The 21,299-nt window shown below is 51.0% G+C and overlaps 1 protein-coding gene across 4 annotated transcripts in view; it reads right to left on the reverse strand.

Annotated features, from left to right (window-relative positions):
• Positions 1-21,299, reverse strand: part of Hk1 (hexokinase 1) — a 101,594-nt gene that overhangs the window by 19,106 nt on the left and 61,189 nt on the right. For all 4 annotated transcript variants that reach the window (XM_087596863.1, XM_087596864.1, NM_001393711.1 and 1 more), the window contains 7 exons: positions 15,845-15,993; positions 10,932-11,051; positions 8,004-8,099; positions 7,341-7,440; positions 7,050-7,233; positions 3,821-3,976; positions 492-725 (listed from right to left, as the gene is read on the reverse strand). In XM_087596863.1, the coding sequence (XP_087452989.1) occupies positions 492-725; positions 3,821-3,976; positions 7,050-7,233; positions 7,341-7,440; positions 8,004-8,099; positions 10,932-11,051; positions 15,845-15,993 (1,039 nt within the window). The remainder of the gene's footprint in view (positions 1-491; positions 726-3,820; positions 3,977-7,049; positions 7,234-7,340; positions 7,441-8,003; positions 8,100-10,931; positions 11,052-15,844; positions 15,994-21,299) is intronic.

The following is a 21,299-nucleotide window of genomic DNA, read 5'->3' on the forward strand; positions in this document are numbered from 1 at the left end:
ACGCTTACAATCCTAGCATCCTGGAGGCAGAGGCCAGAAGATCAGTTCAAGGCCAGTCTCTGCTACACAGCAAATTTTGGGCCAGCCTGGGCTACATCACTGTCTCAATAACAACAACAACAACAACAACAACAGTAACAGTAACAGTAACAGTAACAGTAACAACTACCAAAACAAAAAATGCAGAATACCTATGACCAAGTTCCAGCTCTAGTGGAGTAAAGGGATATAACGCAGCCTGTTTGTAGACACACTACACCTCACGTTCCTGTCTGGAGAAACTTCTATCTCACCTTGGGAGAAAGAGACCAAAGTGGACTGCAGAAGCTTTGTGAACATGTGAGAAGGCACCTGGGGGCGAGGCGTCCCAGACGAGCAACTCTTAGCCTTGCTTCCCAGAACCAGGCCGTGTCTTATCTTCCCAAACCATACCCTGGGCGTGCAGTCTGCCTTCTGGAGAAGGGCCTTGGCCTCAGATGGGGTGGACTCACTGTGGGTGCATCTTGTAGAGAGAACCGTCCACGCCAACCGTGGTCCGCAGCCTGGGTGTGCCCTTGTTGTCCCGCAGGCGGTTCAAGATGGCACCGAGCGTGGCGGCCACCAGGTTGGCTGATCGGAAGGAGACGATCGTGCAGATGTGCTGGACCGACACACAGTCAACATCAGACGGCTCCACTCCCAAGCGGGTTAAGATTTCCTTGGCATTTTGAATGCCTTCCTTATCCCTGGGAGGAGGGAGGGGGGAGGGAGGGGGAGAGAAAGAGAGAGGGGAGGGGGGAGGGGAGAGAGAGAAGTGGGAGGGGGAGAAAGAGAGAGAGAGTGAGAGAGGGGAGAGAGGAGAGGGATAGAGAGGGGAGAGGGAGGGGGAGGGGAGAGAGAGAGACAGAGGGGGAGAGAGGGGAGGGGGAGGGGGAGAGACAGAGAGTGAGTGACAGAGGGGAGGGAGAGTGAGAGAAGGGGAGGGGGGAGAAAGAGAGAGAGAGGGAGAGAGAGAGAAAGAGGGAGAGAGAGAGAGAGTTAGAGTTTAGGCTCACGCCAGGTTGTGGAGAGGTTATCAGAGCTGGGAGGCAATGGTGGGGAAGACAGAACCCACTGCCCAGCCTGGCATGGGAGCAGCTCTGTGGAACGCCTGGGGTGGGTGCTCTTGCATGAGAAATATCTAGCTGGTGGGAAAATGCTACCAGGCCAGGTATGTCATGCCAGGCCTTCGAAAGGGGAGATTTCATGTGGTGAAAGCTGTGGTGAGAGCTGAAAAAAAGAGCTGTTTTACCTGGGGGTTAATTAACATAGCTGAGGGGACCCTCCCCTCATGGAGCATCTGACTTGCTTACACATATATACCAATGTTGTCTGTAAAATTCTAATTTATCTGCATGTGTCTTGTGTATCTTCTGTTGGTTTCACTCAGATGTACTGCATTGTTCTGTTGTTGTTATACAGGGTTTTGTTTGTTTGTTTGTTTGTTTGTTTTCTTTTTTTCAGAGCTGGGGACCGAACCCAGGGCCTTGTGCTTGCTAGGCAAGCACTCTACCACTGAGCTAAATCCCCAACCCCGTTATACAGGGTTTTAAAACAATCTTTCTCCTGTCTGCCTGTCTGTCTCTGTCCTTTCCCCCTTGCATTATAGTTATGGTTCTCAGTAACCAAAGACCCAGTGGTAGAACCAGGCCAAAATGAAGAAGGCAGGTGCTCTCTTGACTTTGCCAATGACTCTAAGGTTAAATTACAGCATGCGCACGCATGTGCACACACGCACACACACATTCTCACACACATACACACTCTCACACACACTCATACACACACACACAAACTCACACACACTCATACATACACACATTCTCACACACATACACACTCTTATACTCATACACACACACACACACACACACACACACACACACACACACACACACACGGAATCTCGGGGCTGGGGCTGAAGGAGAATGACCCTATATCAAACTCCAACGCACAGCTTGGGCAGAGAATAAGCTCTTACCCTCTGTACTGGCTGGTTTTGTGTCAACTTGACACAAGCTGGCGTTATCACAGAGAAAGGAGCCTCCCTTGAGGAAAGGCCTCCATGAGACCCAGCTATAAGGCACTTTCTCAATTAGTGATCAAGGTGGGAGGACCCAGCCCATTGTGGGTGGTGCCAACCCTGGGCTGGTGGTCTTGGGTTCTATAAGAAAGCAAGCTGAGCAAGCCAGGGGAAGCAAGCCAGTAAGTAACATCCCTCCATGGCCTCTGCATCAGCTCCTGCTTCCTGACCTGCTTGAGTTCCAGTCCTGACTTCCTTTGGTGATGAACAGCAGTGTGGAAGTGTAAGCTGAATAAACCCTTTCCTCCCCAGCTTGCTTCTTGGTCCTGACGTTTGTGCAGGAATAGAGGCCCTGACTAAGACCCTCCCAGCAGCCTCTTCAGCCACAGAGATGGCCGTGCATCGAGCTGTCAGAGCTAGTGAAGCTCCACTGGCCCTGATGTAAATCCTCAGGACCAGTGAGGACACACTGTGGGGGTGACTCATATGGGGACCAGTGGCCCAGAGCAGTGAGATGCCTCATGTCTTTGTGTCCTTGATGGCCTTCCGTGGCTATGTGATTCCTCCTGAAGTAGGACTCGAACATGGTGGAATGGTAGCCATGCACAGCATGGGGCTCATTTAGACTGCACCACACTGTGCCCTCCTCAGAGTCAAGATGGTGGCTTCTGAGAATCCTATGGGACAGCAGAGGGCAGAGGGCAGAGGGCAGAGGGCAGAGGGCAGAGGGCAGAGGGCAGGATGCTGCCTGGACTATTAACAAGTGTTCCTCAAACACTTCCAGAGAACATGTGGAAGCCGGGAGAGGTTTTGGGTTCAAAAGAAGTTTTGGGGAATGATGGGTTAATCACAGTGGTCAGGCTTCTTTAGTGTTCTAAATAATGAATACTATAAACTATTATTTCCCATAAAACCCTCCAGTCATTGAGTGGACACCTCTAGGCTTCCTAGAACATGGTTTGGGAGCGGCCATGATAGAGAATTCCAAGAATTCCCAGGCCCAGGTTTGGTCAGCCCCTTGGCTCAACACTGGAGTCATCTGCTTCCTGGACCCAGATCTTACCCAGAGGTGTGTGTGTGTGTGTGTGTGTGTGTGTGTGTGTGTGTGTGTGTGTATGGTGTGTGGGTGTATGGTGTGTGTGTATAGTGTGTGTATAGTGTGTGTATAGTGTGTGTGTATAGTGTGTGTGTATAGTGTGTGTGTGTGTATAGTGTGTGTGTATATGGTGTGTGTGTATATGGTGTGTGTGTTTGTGTATGTGATGTCTGTGTATCATGGTGCGTGTGGCGTGTGTGTGTGTGTTTACATATGTGATATCTGTGTAGCATGGTGAGTGTGTGTATTTGTGTATGGTGAGAGTGACAGAGGGGACTGGTTTTGAAACCGCACAAGAAAATCATCCATAAAGCCCTTGTGCTAAATCCTTTCCTTCTTACATTTATTTATTTTTATGCCTATGGGTGTTTTGTGCACCACAAGAACGCCTGTGCCTGCAGCAGCCGGGAGAGAGTGTTGGTTCCCGGGAAATAGACACAGATTATTGTGAGCTGCCATGTGTGTGCTGGGCACTGAACATGCTAGGCCAACTCTCCAGTCCCCTGGGCTGTTCTTAATGACCAGAAGGTGCGGGCAGGGAGACCAGCTGGAGTGTTCATCTGAGGGGAAGGGGAGATGGGCCCAGGAGGCCTGGTGCATGGAGATAAGAAACCCCCTCCCCTTGTTTAGTCTCAAGAGATAACAGGCCCCTGCCTTCCTTCCATGCCCCCGATGGTACCTACTTTTCAATGGCGGACACGTCACTAGTGTTGAACTTTCCCCTCGTGAGCAGCTCTGGAGTGATGCGCCCTTCGAATAAGAGGCCTTCCTTGGCCATCTTCACCAGGATTAGCCGGACCAGCTCCCCCATGTACATGCCGCTCACCATCTTCTCGAACCTGCAGGAGCGAATTCCACGGGCATCAGTGTTCCCTCTCTGCTCCAGTGCTGTGTCAGCATTCGCGGGGACAGCAGAAGAGCAGAGGGGACCCCGCTGTGTCTGTCTCGCAAGCTCCCAGTCTCTGGGTCAGCAAGATCCCTCCTGGGATTCAACAAGGAGGGGGGCAGGGATGCCGATTCTGGACAGGGCGGCCACCCAGGAGGGACAGGGACAGGCAGGGAAGGCTGCCTGGAGGTAGGGGGATGTTAGGATTTAGATGGGGGTGACAGTGCAAAGGATCATCTCCTACACAACTCCATGACTCCATGGTGTACTTTTCACAGGGCTGTCATTCCCATCCGTCCAGCATAGCCCCATCAGGGGGAACGGATAGAGGTAGCCAGGAAGTTCCTAGCTCACCAGAGGGAAAATGTCCTCTTTTGGAAGATGGGAAAAGCTGTTCTCCCTGGGGGGAAGGGTGCTATACCTGTACATTTGGTTTTTGACTAAGACAGATATTTAAAAATTATTAATTATGTTTTGTGTGGTGTCTGGGTGCTGGAGCCTATGTGACCATGAGGGACGGTTGGTTGCAAGCCACCTGACGTGGGTCCTGAGACCTGAACTCAGGACCTCTGCAAAAGCAGTGTACACTCTTAGCTGCTAAGCCGTCTCTCCCGCCCCTGTACAAGTGTGGGTCACAGCCTTGGTAGATGACGATGGTGAAGAAGACAGAGATGATGAAGACAGAGTTGAGAGGTGTCAGGAGGGAAGGACCTCAGTGCACGGCCACCTAGAGGCTCCCACCAGCAGGGGACCTAGAGATCATTTTACCCTGAGGAAGCTGGGGCTCACAGAGGTCAATTCACTTATTCAGGGAAGAATATCGACAGCAGATCTGGGTTTGCACTCAGTCCCTTAGGCTCTGGAGCCCTAAATCTTCACTGTAGGGGTGCAGGAGAACTGAAGCTGGTAAGTGGCCCAGAGCTAATACGATCAACTTATCTCTACGCCGGATGGGTTTTGGTTTTGTGGATTTTTTTTTCCTCTTTCTCTTTCTCTTTTCCTTTCTCTTTCTCTCTTCCTTTCTCTCTCTCTCTCTCTCTCTCTTTCTCTCTCTCTCTCCCTCCCTCCCTCCCTCCTTCCCTCCATCCTTTCTTTCTTTCTTCCTTCCTTGAGACTAATTCCCACAAAGCCAGGCTGCTCTTAAATTTGATACGGAGCAGAGGATGAACGACCGGGATTTTCTGACTCTCCTGTCTCTACCTCCTGAAGGCTGGGATTATGGGTGTGTGCTGTGAGGTCTGGCTTACACAGCACTGGGGCTCTAGCTCAGAGCTGTGTGTGCTAGGCAAACCCTGTGCCAACTCTGGGGCAACTCCAGCCCCTCAATTTATCTTTTGCCACTGGCCTCACCCTAATGCCTAGGGGTGGGCTTTGAGTAGATGAAGGCCAATCATCCCACCCCGGTGCTCGGGGCAAATTCAGGGATGGGCCAATCCCACAGTGACTGTGGTGTGAGGTTTGACTCCATATCTGAAGCCACCTCTTTGGGTCCAAACACTGTAGGGGAATTTGTGGATACAAATTAACCCAGGCCGTGCAGAAGACCTGGTCCAAGGGCTCCCAGGCCCTAATACCACAGTTGAGTCAGATTCAGCCCCAAGTATGACTGATCAGGGACAGGAAGGAAACCCTAAGCAAGGCAGATCAGAGGCCTCCTCTTGAGAGTGGCTGGTTAGCTGGCACTCCCAGAGCTGGCAGTGACACAGCAAAACAATGTGTTCCGGGTAGAGTCATCCAGCAGCCAAAGATGCTGCCGGGCCCCAGAGCATCCAGCCCTGGCCTGTCAGCACAGCACAAGCTGCTTTCAAACACAGCCTTTATTGTTCCTGTTCCTGACTGGCAGGAAAGCCTCTGTGGGCTGGCTGTTCAGGTGCTGCTCCAGCTCCTGTGGTAAGCGCCCTGTGGAGTCTAGGCTAGAATCCCCAAGCTGACAGAAAGCAAGCTGGGTCTAATGGCCTGCCTGATGTTGCTTCTGTTACCACTGCACCCGAGTCTGTGTGACAGTAAGACAAGACCTTCCTTCAAGGATCTGCAGAGGGCACGTGCTCATATGTGGCCATGGAGTCTGGCTACTGCGTGATTAGGACGTTTGTCTGTGTCCGGTGCTTCCTAATCTATTTGTGTATGTCTCACATAGCCTAGGCTGTCCTTGAACATTCTACAGAGCACAGGGTGGCCTTGAACTTCTGACCCTCTCCTATCGCCTGGTGACGGGAATACAGTATCATGTGTCACTGCACCCATGCGAGGGATGGAGCCTCGGACATGCCTGGCAGGCAACTCTATCAACTTAGTTACATACCTAGTCCCAGTGGTAAGGTGATTACCCAGAAAGAATGCCATTTAATCGCTTAAATGAATGCCATTTAATTTACACTTCTGGGGGTTTCGCCTGAAACCCTGTGCTAAGTGTGTGTTTAGTGCCTGTGGAGGTCAGAAAATGGAGTCAGATCCCCTGAAACTGGAGCTATGGATGATTGTGGGCTGCTATACCAGGTCCTCTGGAAAGCAGTCAGTGCACTTGGCCATATAGCCCATCCCTAGATCTTTAAACATATTATAATTATGCTACTACTAATAATAGTAGCTTGACCTCAAGTTGCCGGGTTTACACACTAGGTGCCTTTACCAGCTAAGGCACCTTGCCTTTAACTGCATGAACTCCACAGTCACCGTGCATCTGACGGAGTGAGGAGCATAGTCCAATCATGCACATCTGAAGCAGGCTGGTAGTGCAGGGATGTTATCTCAGCTGCCCAGGAGGTAGAGACTGGAGGATTCTAAGTTCAAGACCAACCTAGGCAACTCAGTAAGACTCTTGCTTCAAAATAAATGCATTTTACAGGGTGGAGATGGGGCTCAGTGGTAGAGTATTTGCCTAGCATGGCTGAGGCCCTGAGTTCCACCCAGTGTGGGGAAAAAACCCCAATGGGTGACAGCGCTTGTGGCTACCTGGCTTTATGGCCCAGTCTTTTGCTAAATGTCCCCCGAGTCAGATAGGTGGCCAGAAGAGGAAGTTAACTCACAGCTGCTTCCCAGGGTTGAGAGATCCACGGTCTAACTCTCTGTCAAACTCGGTTCGGATGTCTTCCAGGGACCCATCATCCCCAAAGGCTCCCCATTCCGTGTTAATACACATCCTCCCCTCGTCGCCTTCCACCAGGTCGATGTGTCGCAGTTCCTCCATGTAGCAAGCATTGGTGCCTGTGCCTGGGAGACACAACGTGGGAAGCTGTGACCACACAAGGCGAGGAAGGGCACCATATGGGCTGAGCAAAGCAAGGAGCTGGGGAGCAAGTGGGGGCGGGACACCCTACCAATGATCAGGCCGACTTCACACTGTTGGTCATCATAACCGCAGGTCATCATGGTCCCTACTGTGTCATTCACCACGGCGACAATGTTAGCATCATAGTCCTGGGGACCGATAAGGAAGAGAATGTCACCATCAGTTCCCACATGGGCGCAGAAATCCCAACCAGGCATGCTCCAATTCTCACACGCCACCATGCTGATGGGTGGCTTCACTGCGGCCAGGACTCAATTAATTGGATTAGACAGCAGTGATTACATTATGGAAACTGCAAGGTCCCCTTAATTATCTGGCTTAGGATTCTTCGGGGAGTGAATTTTATTCATGGAGCTACATTCCCGGGCAAGCCTCCAAAGGAGAGCCTAAGAATCACATGCGCATGCGCAAGGCAGCTCCTCCCTCTAATCCCTGCGTGTTTGCGGAACAACATGGAATCCCTGCGGAATACACATGGATGGTCTCAGCTGCAGACTAGATACCTTTTGGTGGCACTTCTGAGAGCTCACATCTGACCTACTCCCTGGCCTGGGATTCTTGTCCCCTGCTAGGGTATTAAGGCCATCACCCTCAGTGCCCCTCCATGCCTGACAATGTGAACCTTAAACCATTTTAAGACGGAGATTTCCCCCCAATACCGGACTTATGCACAACCCAAGAGAGAAATTACCCCTCGCTTCTTAATGGCTTTATTCAGCAACTTGACCACATCCGCTCCTTCCACGCCACTGGCTTTGAACCGCTTTGTCCACGTGATCAGTACAGCCTGCGGAAAAGGAGTGGAAAAGTGGACTGAAGGCAGAGAGCTTTGGCGAGTCAAGGCTTCCAAGGCTACTCTAGCACAGGGGCTAAGCAGACACCCTCAGCGACAAACGGCCGCCACCAGGTCACGATGGAGATAGATCTGTCTGTCTATCCACTTAATGGGTTTCCCTGAGAAAACTTCTTCTTTTAATGATTTGTTTATTATTTATGTACATTGATGGTTTTGCGTGGACGTATGTCTGTGTGAGAGTGTAGGATCAATCCCCTGCAACTGGAGTTACAGTCAGTTATGCGTCATCATGTGGGTGCTGGGAATTGAACCCAGGTCTTCTAGGAGAGCAGCCAAGGAGAGACGCTGACAAGCCTAAATTCCTGGGGGAATGGGGGGTGTACATAGACTTTACATTACATTTTGCATTACTTTAGTGGTTTTACACACGGCCTTAAAAAAAAAAGATAACGGAACAGTTCTAATTGGATTGCTCTTTTCTCAGTCAGGAGGGTTGCCATAGACACGGCAGGTTGGGGATGATGACTGTCAGGCCGTGCCAGTCTCCAGAGGGTTAATACAAAGAAGGGGGGCCTGGCTTCCCTCCGAGAGGTGTGCATGCTGCTGAGGAGGGGTGAACCCTGTTGAGCCTGTGATCTTCTTCACTCTGGATCAACTATAACTAAGGCCAGTATTGGAAATGACCCTGGACACTGTTTTCGTCCCCCTCCCCCCGCCCCCAGGCTCTCAGGTGGCCAGAAGCATGGTCCTTTCTCCAAGCTCCTGCCACCTACTTCCTGGTGGGGTGGTATCCCATTCCACTGAGGGGCATTTTGTACAGGGAGAATAATGGAATTGGTCAAGATTTGGACGATGGAGGTCCCAGCCTTGAGCCGTTCCCTGAAGGGGTTCCCGGTTGGCGGATAAGAGTCACACTTTTAGCTCCTCCTCTGCCCACGATGCCCTGCCCCAAATCATTCTACCCCTTAGCTCCTGTCTGCAGGATGATGTGCCTTCTGCCACACAACTCCCTCCCTTTAAAGACTGCTTCCTGGAGGCCAGGCCATACATATCCCTAGCCATTTTCTCTCAGGGCCTGGCCCGGTGCCAATTAAACACTTAGCCATCTTGTTGCTCACTTACTTAGTGGCCATCTTGGCTGCTAGATCGACTGCCACTTTGCAAAGAGTTATGTGGCTTTGATACAGGGTCCCACATGTCTAACTTGGGCTTTCAACTTATTGTATAGCTGAGGATGACCTTGAGTTTGATTCTTCTGTCCCCACCTCCCGAGTTCTGGGTTATGGCTCTGTCGGGCTTACAAGCATATACCGGTTTACACTGGGGGTCAGGTCTGGGGCTAGACAAGCACTGAGCGAAGTCATATCCCAGCCCAGCAATTTGGTATTTTCAAAACGAAACTCTTAGTAAACAGAATTGCTCCATTAGTTATGGTTATTGATCTCTTGATACGCAAACAACTTTATCGGAGGTATGGATGTATAGGAAAAAGATACATAACGCATAGTTCAACATGATCTACAGTTTTGGGTGTCTTCTGGGGACTTGGGACCTTTCTCCCACACCACCATAACAACAGCAGGCATTCAAGGAAGGGCTGGAAGAACTACTCTTAGAGAACCAACTGACCTGCATACCTTGAAGGTATTGAGCTGCTGGAGATCTTGAGAGTCTAGCTGGGACTGCACAGAGGGAAAGAGTCTGGGACAGAAACATCTTAGAGATACTCAAAGGAGAGGGCACACCATGCGAGGTGAGACCTGGATCAGTGCTCCGGGTTCTATCGTGAATAACCTGTCACCCCATGGAGGCCCCTGCTCTCCATCCTAAAATGAGAGGCTTGGTCTGCTGGGCCCTCCAAACCCCTCCTGCTAATTCCACAAGTGGAGCAAATGTGCAGCCGCCAGCATCGCCAGCATCAGGGGAAGCAGCAACAGCAGCGGTGTGGACCCTATCAACAAAGGTCCTACAGTAAGGTAAACCAGTGTGCCAACACATGCTCTGCTGTCCCCTGGGCGGCAGGACAACCTGATTCTCCATCCGGAAGTGGGACTCAGGAGCACTTAGCTCACAGAGGCTGGCCGGGCCTTCAGTGTTTACTATTAGTATTCCTGGGGTTTGTCTATCTATAGGTGTATGTGGGGTGGGGGATGTTCTGTCCCTCCATACAGAGAAGGAACAGCCTGTAATCTGTTTACTCCACAGATTCGCAGTTCTTCAAAGCACAGGTGTACCACAGGGCGGAGCAGACAGCAAATAGCAAATGAGAAAGATCAGATGTGACATGTCGGTCATGGGGGTGGGGTGGGGCACTCAGCAAGGGAACCCAAGGCTTCTCTTGAGGCAGAAGACAGCCTGATACCCCAGTGAAGAATGACCTCACTTCTCTCCATAGCCATTAGGCCTTGTCTGCCTTCCTTTCCTTGCTCATTTATGAGAGCTTCATCAATGGCTCCTTGTACCTGGGGAGCATGCACTACACTCTGGGTTCAATCCCCAGCACCCCAGAAACCAGGCACGGCGATGCACATCTGTAATCCCAGGGCTGTGAAGGTAAAGGTAGGAGGAGCGGGAGTTCAAAGTCATCCTACGCTACCACCCAGAGGGTAGCCTGGGCTACATTAAAACCCTGCCTCAGAAGAGGTCAGGGGTTGGGGGTGGTACACGAAAGGAAGGGGAAGAAGAAACATGGCACCACAACCTCAGGCTAATTTTGACAAACAACTCCAAAACCAAGAGGCATGGGGCCACCCATAAGCGAGGGGACGCAAGAGAGCGTCCGCCGCCGTCTTCTGAATCCAGTCATCACCAAGGCATCCTTACCTCATCTATCTTGGATTGTCGGCAGGGGAAGGAAAATGTGAATCCCACGGGTAACTTCTTGTCCTTGATCTTCTTTTTCTCCATGAAGTCTCCCAGGCAGTCAGCGACATGATCGAAAAGCTAGAAGGCACAGAGGAGGGACATCAGGTTGGGGGCAGGGGAGGGCACGCTGTGCGAGTGTGACAGCTAGCACAAGCTCTCACAGGACACTGTAGCCCTCCAAAGGAACTGAGCCCTCAGAGGTCACAACGCTGGTCATCCAGGCATGGAGGGAAATTCAGAGACAGGGAGAGTCAGCAGAATGTCTTCCCTGACACATTGGCGGTCTCTCAGCTATCCAGGAGGAATGACCTGGCCACTCCCAGAGATGGCCCAGGAAATCCTTGGGCAGCTCCATGGCTGAACCTACTGACGGAAAGATGAACACCCCCTAAAGATGCACAGATCCTAGGAATGGAGGTCACATAGTTCTGCACCTGCCAATACCCACATCAAGAAGTACAAGTGGGGTACCAAGCACGGCTCATGGTACAGCATCTGTTTAACTATAACACCCCTGTCTGATCCTCCAGGATCAAACCCCAAAAAAAGTATAACACTATCAAAAACCCACATGACAGTCTAGACATGAGCCGAGGTTAGACACAGCGGCTCATGTCTAGAATTCCAGCTCTTGGGAGTCTGAGGCAGGGGGATTGCCCTGAGTTCAAGGCCAAGCCGGGCTACAGAGTGAAACCCTGTCCTAATAAACAACAAAAGCCCAGATGCTACCTTCGTGGATCTGGGGTTACTCCTGGCACCCCGATTTCGAACACTCATGAGTATAGGTGGAAGTGGAGCTGGCTGTGCTCTCTGCTGTCTGAGTCAGCATCCCTGGACAGTCTGCGTTCAATACTGTGTTACCATATGAATATGCCATGCTATCAATATCCCAGAGTGCACTTCTGACACTGCCGTGCGCAAGCTCGCTGGCTCTGACTCGTGAGGTATACACAGACTGCAGGAATCCACTGGAAAGAACACGGAAGCACGGCTCCCTGGATTCTGTGTGACGCTGAGGACAGTCTCGTGCCTTCTAAAACCCAGACAGAGGAGGACGGTGCCAGAGTGCCAAGCCACAGTCACCTTGAGCCAGCTTTGGAGGGGACCTGACTCATTGCTGAGGTTGGGGGGGACACCCAGTCTATTCCAACTTGGATGCCTCGGTCCTGAGTCACTCTTACTCAGGCTACGCTGCACCAGCATCTCTGGTTGAAGGGGCACGTGACCACCCTCCCTGGAGAAACCAGGCTAAGCTTCCTGTGACCTACTTCAGACCCACACAAACCCATTACTAAGTCAGTCCCTGAGCCCTGCGAGCCATCTGCACCTCAGGCTCCAGGCACTCCTGCTGTAAGTGAGCAGAAGGAAGGAAGAACGGCCACACGGGAAGGGCAGGGTGAGGGGCCTGAGATGGCTGGCTGCAGCAAGAGGGCCACGCCAAGAACTCGGAGCCAGCACTTGAACCCAAGCCAAAGGCATCGCCCCATGGTGGCTGAGCAGGCCAACCTGACTTGGTTGTACTTATGTAGACACCCCCACAGTCTTAGTGCTCCAGAGGAGACAGGAGGAGGCTCCAGAGTTCCAGGACAGCCTGGGCATCTTAGAGAGGCCCTGTCTTCTAAAATAAAACGTAAGAAAGGAGCTTGGGATGTAGCTCAGTGCTGGGGTGCTTGCCTAACATCCTCAGTGCCTGGGATTCAGTACCTAGTACCACAAAATGAATGAATGATGAATGAATGGATGAATGAATGAATGAATGAATGAATCCACATCACCTTCCGGACAGCATTCTCATTATTTTCACATAGACACAGAAGCTAGATAACGACTCAATCGTATAATCTCACTTTCAGGAGGCAAGAGCAGGATGGTGCGGTTGAGGCCAGTTTAGACTACATAGCAAGCTCCAGGCTAGCCTGAGCTAAAATAAGTAAATAACAAAGGAAACATTTTAGGGCTCAATGAGAGAGCTGAGCAGCTAAGTGCTTCCCATGGAGCCTGACAGCCTTGAGTTCAACACTTGGAGCCACAAGATGGAAAACCCAACTATCACAAGAGGTTCTCCATGCAAGCGGGAGGACCTGAGTTCGGATCCCGAGACTACGTATGCACTGCCAGTCGGGGTAACATACTGCTGCCCTGGCGCTGGGGAGGGAGGGAAGAGACAGGGACAGCTCATTGGCCATCTGTGAACTTTGGGTTCAATGATAGATCTGTCTCAAATAATGTAGAGAGTGTTGGAGAAAGATTACCTAGCATCAACCTCTGACTTCTACACTGTGCTCTTGTGCATGCATGCGTATGAACACCGACACAACTGGCACAATACACATGCTACACGCATGCACACACTCAATCCCTCTGACGAGCAAGGCAAATAATGACCAAAAGGACCTTGCGTTTGTGCGGCAAGGACAATTCCTGCGGAGCTGTCTCCCTGGTCACTCAAGTCCTGTTTTCACAGTGTTGCATGCAGCTCCTGAAACCATAAAGCTTTAACATTGTAGAAGGTGTTTGAGATACTGTATGGTGGAGAGGGGAGAAAGAGAGAGAGGGGGGAGGTGGGGGGCACTGCAGGGTGAACGTGGGTAGCACCGGTTCATCTTTACGTTTGACACTATTTCAGGAGATAGGATTAGGGTCAACTTTTAAATATCTACACATCACGGAGGGTGAGGATCCCATAAAATCCTCAAGACTTTGTTGTTCCTGGGCCATGAAGTCTGAGCAGCTCCGGGGGTAACATGAGGACCTGGGTCACCACGGAAGAGGTCGGTCAGAGATCTCAGGAGAGGGGCCACTTGATGCCAGCTGACTGCTGATTCCAGAACACTATGGGAGATGTTCTGGTTCCTACCTTGCTACCATCACACCCTGATCTAAGCTTCTGTCAGCAGCCACCACATTTTCTCATCATCAAAAATGTAAGAAAGGGGAGTGGGGAGAGGCTCCGAGGTTGGGAGCCTTACAACCCCAATCCCAAGGGACCCATTGCCTTCTTCCGACCTCTTAGGGCACCCATACACGTGGTATACACTCACACGAGCCACACATACACATTTTAAAAAAATGTTTTGCTGGATGTAATAAGTCACACCTTTAACCTCAGCAGTGAGAAGCAGAGGCGGGGGGGGGGGGGGGGGGAGGAGTCTACAAGTGTGAGGTCAGCCTGATCTACAAAGCCAGTTCTAGGACAGCCAGAGCTACACGGTGAAACCTTGTTTCAAAATAAATAAGTAAATGGAAAAGAAAAGGTCCTAAAACTGAAACTGTAACTTCTAGTGTTAGACCACCTCAGAAATCTCAGACTTTGGCAGCCACTAAGCAGCTTTCCCACGTGTCAGATGGACATGGTAAAACTCCACAGGGTCGCCATGATGATTAAATGGGTCACTGGGTCACTAAATATAAAGCGCATAGACATCAGCTATTACACAGGACAAGTGTCATTATATCAGCACTATCATTGTCTTCTTGGATGACTTAGAAGGGGCAAAAGAACAAATGGGGGCAGGGGGCAAAATAACCCTGGGAATGAGAAGGGTACCCTGGGATGGAGGCACCCCCAAACAAGTCCTGCACCTGACAGGCCAAGCCAAGGGGCACAAGGAATGTTTGCACACTGGCCGTCTCAGCGGTGGCTCCACTCAAAAGACAAACCACAAGGAACAGTGATAGCCAGCACTTGTTACAAGGAACAGGGTCTGCTAAGCTGGCTGATGGCCACTGGCAGAAAGAAGCCACACAGTGGGCGATGGGGGCACAGGTAGGAGACCTCCTTGTCCCCTTTGAACAGCTTTGGGAGGAAGGGACAAGTCTCTAATGCCTGTGATGGAAACAGGACCACCTAATGAGCAGCTCGCCTGCCTCCGTGGCTAGCTGTAAGGTGGCTTGTCCACCTTAGACATAGGGCTTCTTTCTATGCTTACAGTGATGTGCTCCAGAAAACTCTGAATCCAAGGAGCAGAGTTCAAGGCCAGGAGTAGCTCTCATCTAGGTGGGTGGCCCCAACCCTCACCCACAGTGACTTAGGCCCCAAGTAGACTCCTATAGAGAAGGCCCCTGGGCCCCACCTCGGTCCACCCCGAAACCATTGCTTTCCCTGGAGAACTTGAGGAACCTCGCCTTGAACGCACCCCTTCCCCAGCAGAACTCTGTCAAGCTGTCAACTGTATGAAGACTGTGGCCCAGCATGGAGTGTAGGTGGGGCATAAGCTCATATGTCCATCCTTAAGAGTAATGGAACGCCCCCATGATATAGTCTCAGGGCACCCACATATAAAATAAAAACCCGACGGTATTGCCTGAGCCTTAGTCCCAGGGTCCTAGGGAGATAGGGACCCACCGCACGTCATAGAACAGGCCCTCTGCAGGTGAGCGCATGTCCTTTGGTCAGGAAGGATGGCCCTAGCTAGGGCTGGGGGCAGGAGGTGAAGCTTTGGGCATGAACACAAGGAGGAGGAGTCATTTCAAAAGCAAAGTCTGCAGCCTCTGGTTGCCATCCCAAGGGCGTGTGCACGCCATTCTATCAGAGGACAGAGCTCCTGCTCTCCCAAGCTGAGAGCCACTCCACAAGACCTGGCCCCCCTCCATTGAGTGGGTGCAGAAGCCGGAGGCCTGAGAGCAGGGCATTTCTACCCAAAGGGTATGCAGCCCAGGATCCTTTGGGACGGTATATGCCTCTTCAGGCCCAGCCCAGCCCCGTACGGCGGCCTCATCCCTCCACCAGGAGTTCTGTACAATTGATACCCAGTGAGACCTCCAGTGAGTCCTGCCGGGGTCCCTGGATGGCAGCTTCCGGAAGTCCGGCCCTCGCAGGTACTCCAAGGGATCTGGCTGGCTGGAACAGGATGGGGAGAACAGGGGCCCACCTGGGTTCCACTGCCATGCACGATGTTCTCTGGGGTGTCGTAGATCTCAGACTCCATGCTGACGTTCTGGTTCTTCTCGTGGTTCACCTGCACCCGCAGGATTCGAAAGGAAGACCCGCCGAGATCCAGGGCAATGAAATCCCCCTTTTCTGACAAGGGAGAAAACCAATGTCAGATTCAAGTGTGAGAAGGCCTGAATCTGGCCCCGTCTGCTCCTCCCACCCCCACCCCACCATACAGCACCTGCTGGAACAGCTCTAGTCCCAGCTCTGAGGAGGAAGAGGCAGCAAATAAGGCGCAAAGTTCTATCCCACCTTCTGCCTTGCCATCCATAAATAAGGACCACACAACACTAGCTTTTTATTTTGTTGAGACTGGGGTCTCATGTAGCCCAGGCTAGCCTTGACATCACTATGTAGCAGAAGATGACCTCAGTTAGAAGATGACGGGAGAAGCCTGTGTTGAGATCTGTCCTATGCCCTGGGTTCCCTCCACGTTGGCTCAGACGCCAACCACTGCTTGCCCAAAGCTCCAGTCACTCTTTGGAGTGTGTTCTCCTTCTTGTTGTAAGACAAGCAAAATGAGAAACTTGATGCTGGGACCATTTGCCGAGCACAGAGCTCGGCAACACTGAGGACATTTGCAGTTAAGCAGCTCCTGTCACTACCTCTGGGAAACCTGGATATCACCCCAACATGACTCAGTAACCACTGAGCGGTAATTCCTCATCCCCTCCATCCCTAGCAACCTCCACTTTCTTCTCTAAGAGACCTGGGCATTTCACGGAGGTGGAATCGGGCATAAATTGTCTCTTTGCGGCTGGAGGCCTTTACTGAGTGTAGTCTCCAGGGTTCATCCACGTTGCAGCCGGTGGCACCAGGTGACAGCCACCCTTGCCTCCCTAAGTCCCAGTAGCCCCCATCCCTATGACTATCAATATCACCCTGAAAAAGATTATACACACACAACCTACAATCTGAGTCACGTAACGTACCAACCATTCATTCACGGTGGATGTACTGTCCAAGCCAAGTACGGAGGCACATGCCTGTGATCCCAGTGCTTAAGCTAAGACATAAAGATTGAGAGTTCGAGGCTAACCTGGGCTACACAGTCAAAACTTGTCTCAAAAGGGGGTGGTGCAAACAGTACTATATTTTTTAAAAAAGGGGGTTGTCTTTTTTTTTTCCTTTTTTTTGGAGCTGGGGACCGAACCCAGGGCCTTGCGCTTCCTAGGCAAGCGCTCTACCACTGAGCTAAATCCCCAACCCGGGGGGGGGGGGGTGTCTTTTTAAATTATATTTTAAAAATCCAAACGTTGGGGATGTAGCTCGGTGGTAGTGTTTACTCGGGATGTATGAGGCCCATATAAACAACACATAGACAGATATAGACAGACAGACAGACAGACACAGACATAAATAGATTTTGAACTCTTTTTTTTCTGGGTATTAAAAGTCAAATGGTCCCTTGGGACTGGCTCTTTTCACTTATCTAACCTGTTTCTACATTACACTGTTTCACTCGAGTTTCAATCATTTTGGTACCCCATTGTTTGCACGAACCACGATTCACACATCCCTTCCTTAACCAATGGACACGGGCTGGTTGCACTTCGGGCTACTACGGTTAACACTGCTAGGAATGAGCCTTCCTCAGAGGATGCACAGGGACACACTGCAGGCCTGCCTTCCTCTCCAACTTCCTTGGAGCCTCAGGCTGCGTCCATGTCTGTCAGCCTGGATTCAGACAGGAGCCTGGCATGACTGTCCTCTGAGAGGCTCCACCCAGCAGATGACCGGAAACAGACGCAGAGACCCACAGCCAACATTAGACGGAGCTCAGGAAGTCTTGGGAAGAGTTGGGGGAAGGATTGCGGGACCTCAAGATTGGGGGAGGAGATGGGGACTCCATAAGAAGACCAAGAAAGTCAATAATCCGGACCTTTGGGGGCTCCCAGAGACTGAACCACCAACCAAAGAGCATACAAGGGCTGGACCCAGGCCTCCGCACACACGTAGCAGATCTGCAGCTTGGTCTTCTTGCAGATTCCCTGACAACTGGAGCAGTGGCTTACCCTGACTCTGGCCTGCCTGTGGATCTTGCTTGCTTCCCTAACTGGGCTGCCTTGTCTGGCCTCGGTAGGGGAGGATGGACCCAGTCCTGCAGTGACTTGAGATGGCAGGGTGGGCTGGTTCCCCAGGAGGAACCGCTCTTTTCTCAGAGGTGGAGGGAAAGGGGGGACTGGGGAGGGGGACCACAGTCAGGATTTAAAGTGAATGAATTAATTAAGAACACTGCTAGGCACACTGGCACATGTTTGTGTGTGGACAAGTGCCTTCCTTTCTCTCAAGTTTATTAATGAGTAACGCTGTCTGATAAAGCAAGGTTAGCTTGTAGAAACGTAGCCTGACAAAGTGGCTGTACCACTTTCTGTCGTTAGTCATGAGGGAAGAGCCCTCTAGTTTGTCCATATCTTCAGTAACGCTTGTGTGAAGTCATTTTTCACCGCCTTTTGCATCTCTCTGATGAAGGCTGGTGTTAGAATGCCATCCATCTACTTACTGCCTATCCACACCCTTCGATGGTGTCAAAGGGGGAAGGAGGTGTTAAACGTTAGATATGTTGGGGCCAGGCAGACAGCTCAGTGAGTAAAACACTAGTCACCCAAGCCTGAAAATCCAAGTTTGATTCCCCCAAACTGAGGTACAATGACAGACACAGCTATAATCCCACTGCTCTGGCCACTTGGGAGGCAGAGACCGGGGAGTAAGCTGGAAGCCTGTGGGCCAGCCAGCCTGGAGCGTACAAAGCAGGAAAGGAAACAAGAGAGCCTGTCTCAACAAGGTGGGAGAGAAAAGACTCACGGAAGTTGTCCTCTGACCTCCCCAATCACGATACGCATTAATTAATTAATTGATGTAAGGCCAGGAACGTGACTTGATAGTGGAGCATTTGCTTAGCTTCCCTCAGTTGTCTAGTCAACTGTCCTATTGCTGTGAAAAGACCATGACCATGGCAGCTCTTATTTTTTTTTTTTTTTGGTTCTTTTTTTTTCGGAGCTGGGGACCGAACCCAGGGCCTTGCGCTTCCTAGGCAAGCGCTCTACCACTGAGCTAAATCCCCAACCCCTTATGGCAGCTCTTATAAAAGAAAGCATTTAATTGGGGGTGGCTTACAGTCTATAGAGGGCTAATCATCATGGCGGGAAGCCAACAGACAGACGGTGGAGCAATAGCTGAATTTTATATCTGATCTATAAGCAGCAAGCAGAGAGACAGAGGCAGAGAGAGAGACAGAGACAGAGAGGCAGAGAGAGACAGAGACAGAGACAAACAGGCAGGCAGGTAGACAGACAGACAGAGAGGACAGCAGCAGAAATAGGGCTTGCTATGTGCTTTTGAAACCTCAAAACTTATCCCTGGTGACACACCTAAGTTCCACCAGGAGGGGACCAAATGTTTAAACATATGATCCTATGGGGACCATTCTCTTTCAAACCACATCTAAATTCAGTCAGGAGAAAGAAAGATAGAGAGAGGGAAGGAGAGAGGGAGGGAGGGAGGGAGGAAGGAAGGAAGGAAGGAAAGAAGGAAGGAAGGAAGATAGGTGGATAGGTAAGAGGAATGGCTAGATAGATAACTGGTTGCTAGGCAAGCATGAGGACACAAGTTCAATCCCCAGAACCCATGTGAACGAAGCCAGGGGCAGTAGCGCACTTAACCACACACTGGTAATCCAGCACTGGGGATCCCAGGTGCTCCCTGGCCAGTCAGCCCAGCCTACTGGTTAGGCCGCAGACCAGTGAAAGACTCTATGTCAGAAAGTAAGATTGCCGTACCTGAAGGATGACACCTGAGGCTAACCTCTGGCTCTCACACATGCATGGACATGCTTCCACAGGCACTCACACGTATGCTCAGATGCACACTAACAGGGCTGGCGAGATGGGTAAAGCCTTTTCAGTGCTGGCCTGAAGACCTGAGTTCAACGCCTGGATGCCCCTTTAAAGGTGGGAGCAGAGCGCCAACTCCACACAGTGGTACTGAGCTCTACACACTCACCACAGTGCGTGCCCACCTCCACAGTAATAACAATTAAAATAAATTTAAGTTATAAATTTAGTAACAAGTAAAGAAGCACTAGCATCTTTAATTTTTCTGGTGACGCTTGTGGTGCTGGCCATTGGGCTTCACGGTCTTACCAAGAGCCATCTGTTTCTGGTTTTGCTGTTTAGTGCTTTGCTGCGTGAGAATCCGACCACCAAATACAAGGTCGAAACAGTCACATCTGGTTTTCTTTTGGGAGTTTGATGGCACCAGTGGAAGCACTTAGGTCTTTGATCTACTTGGAGTTAATGTTTTGTGCAGGGTATGAGGTAAGGATACAACGCTGTTCTTTGTGGACGCTGAGCTTCCTGCTACGGCTAGCTGAAGGGACTCTTGTCCCTTGCTGAATAGCTTGGAACTCCTGCCAAGGCACCCGGCCATGAAACTGTGTCTCCGTCTGCCTGTATATTTTATTTGTTTTGGGTTTTACTGTTTTGTTTTGAAACAGGCTCTTACCGCATAACCCTGCCTGGAACTCTCTATGTAGACCAGGCTGGTCTCAAACTCAGAGATCCTCCTGCTTCTGTGCTATGATTAAATTCATGCACCACCGGCTTTATTTTTATTTTTTTGAAGTGATTTTTCTTTCCCACCAAAAAATACAGTATTTTCTTTTATACAGTGGATATATACTTATATTTGATTCCTTATAAACTTTTGTACCTAGGGAAAAAAAAATTTTTTTTTTTTTTTTGGAGCTGGGGACCGAACCCAGGGCCTTGCGCTTCCTAGGCAAGCGCTCTACCACTGAGCCAAATCCCCAACCCCCCTAGGAAAATTTTGAGTTGTCAACTGGGTCTCGTGGTCAGGTGAATACAAGAAAATAGGTTTCCTGTCACCGAAACTCCAACGGTGGCTGAGAAGACGCCAGGCTCCCTGGGCTGGCCCATCCCACCCTGTCCTGCTCACCCGCCATGTCCACTCAGTCTTTGAAACAGGATCAGGCCAGCAGGGTTCCAGGAAGTTCAGGCCTGATCAGAAGGCTGATCATGGCCAGGACAGAGTTTAAAAAGAAACGTCTGGGTGACATGACCGTGGATTAGAGAGGCACCTGGGAACCTGACCGGTGGTTGCTGAGAGCCAAGGGGGGTCTCTCTTGAGGCAGGGGCCTCTCTACCTGTGGTGTCTCCACCTCCATCTTCAGTGTGGTGTGTGGTGGCTGAGAAGAAACGGTTGCCACCCCTATTTGAAAATCACCTTTACAGCCCACAAATGCTAGAAAAATATTAAGTCCATGCCACAGTGTACGGAGGAGGAGGAGGAGGAGGAGGAAGAGGAAGAAGAGGAAGAAGAGGAGGAAGAGGAGGATGTCCCAAGCAAACCGGTCCCACCAGTGGCCAGGGGAC

The sequence above is a fragment of the Rattus norvegicus genome, chromosome 20 (genome assembly GCF_021556685.1).
Source record: "Rattus norvegicus strain SHRSP/BbbUtx chromosome 20, alternate assembly SHRSP_T2T, whole genome shotgun sequence".
Classification (NCBI taxonomy): Eukaryota; Metazoa; Chordata; class Mammalia; order Rodentia; family Muridae; genus Rattus; species Rattus norvegicus.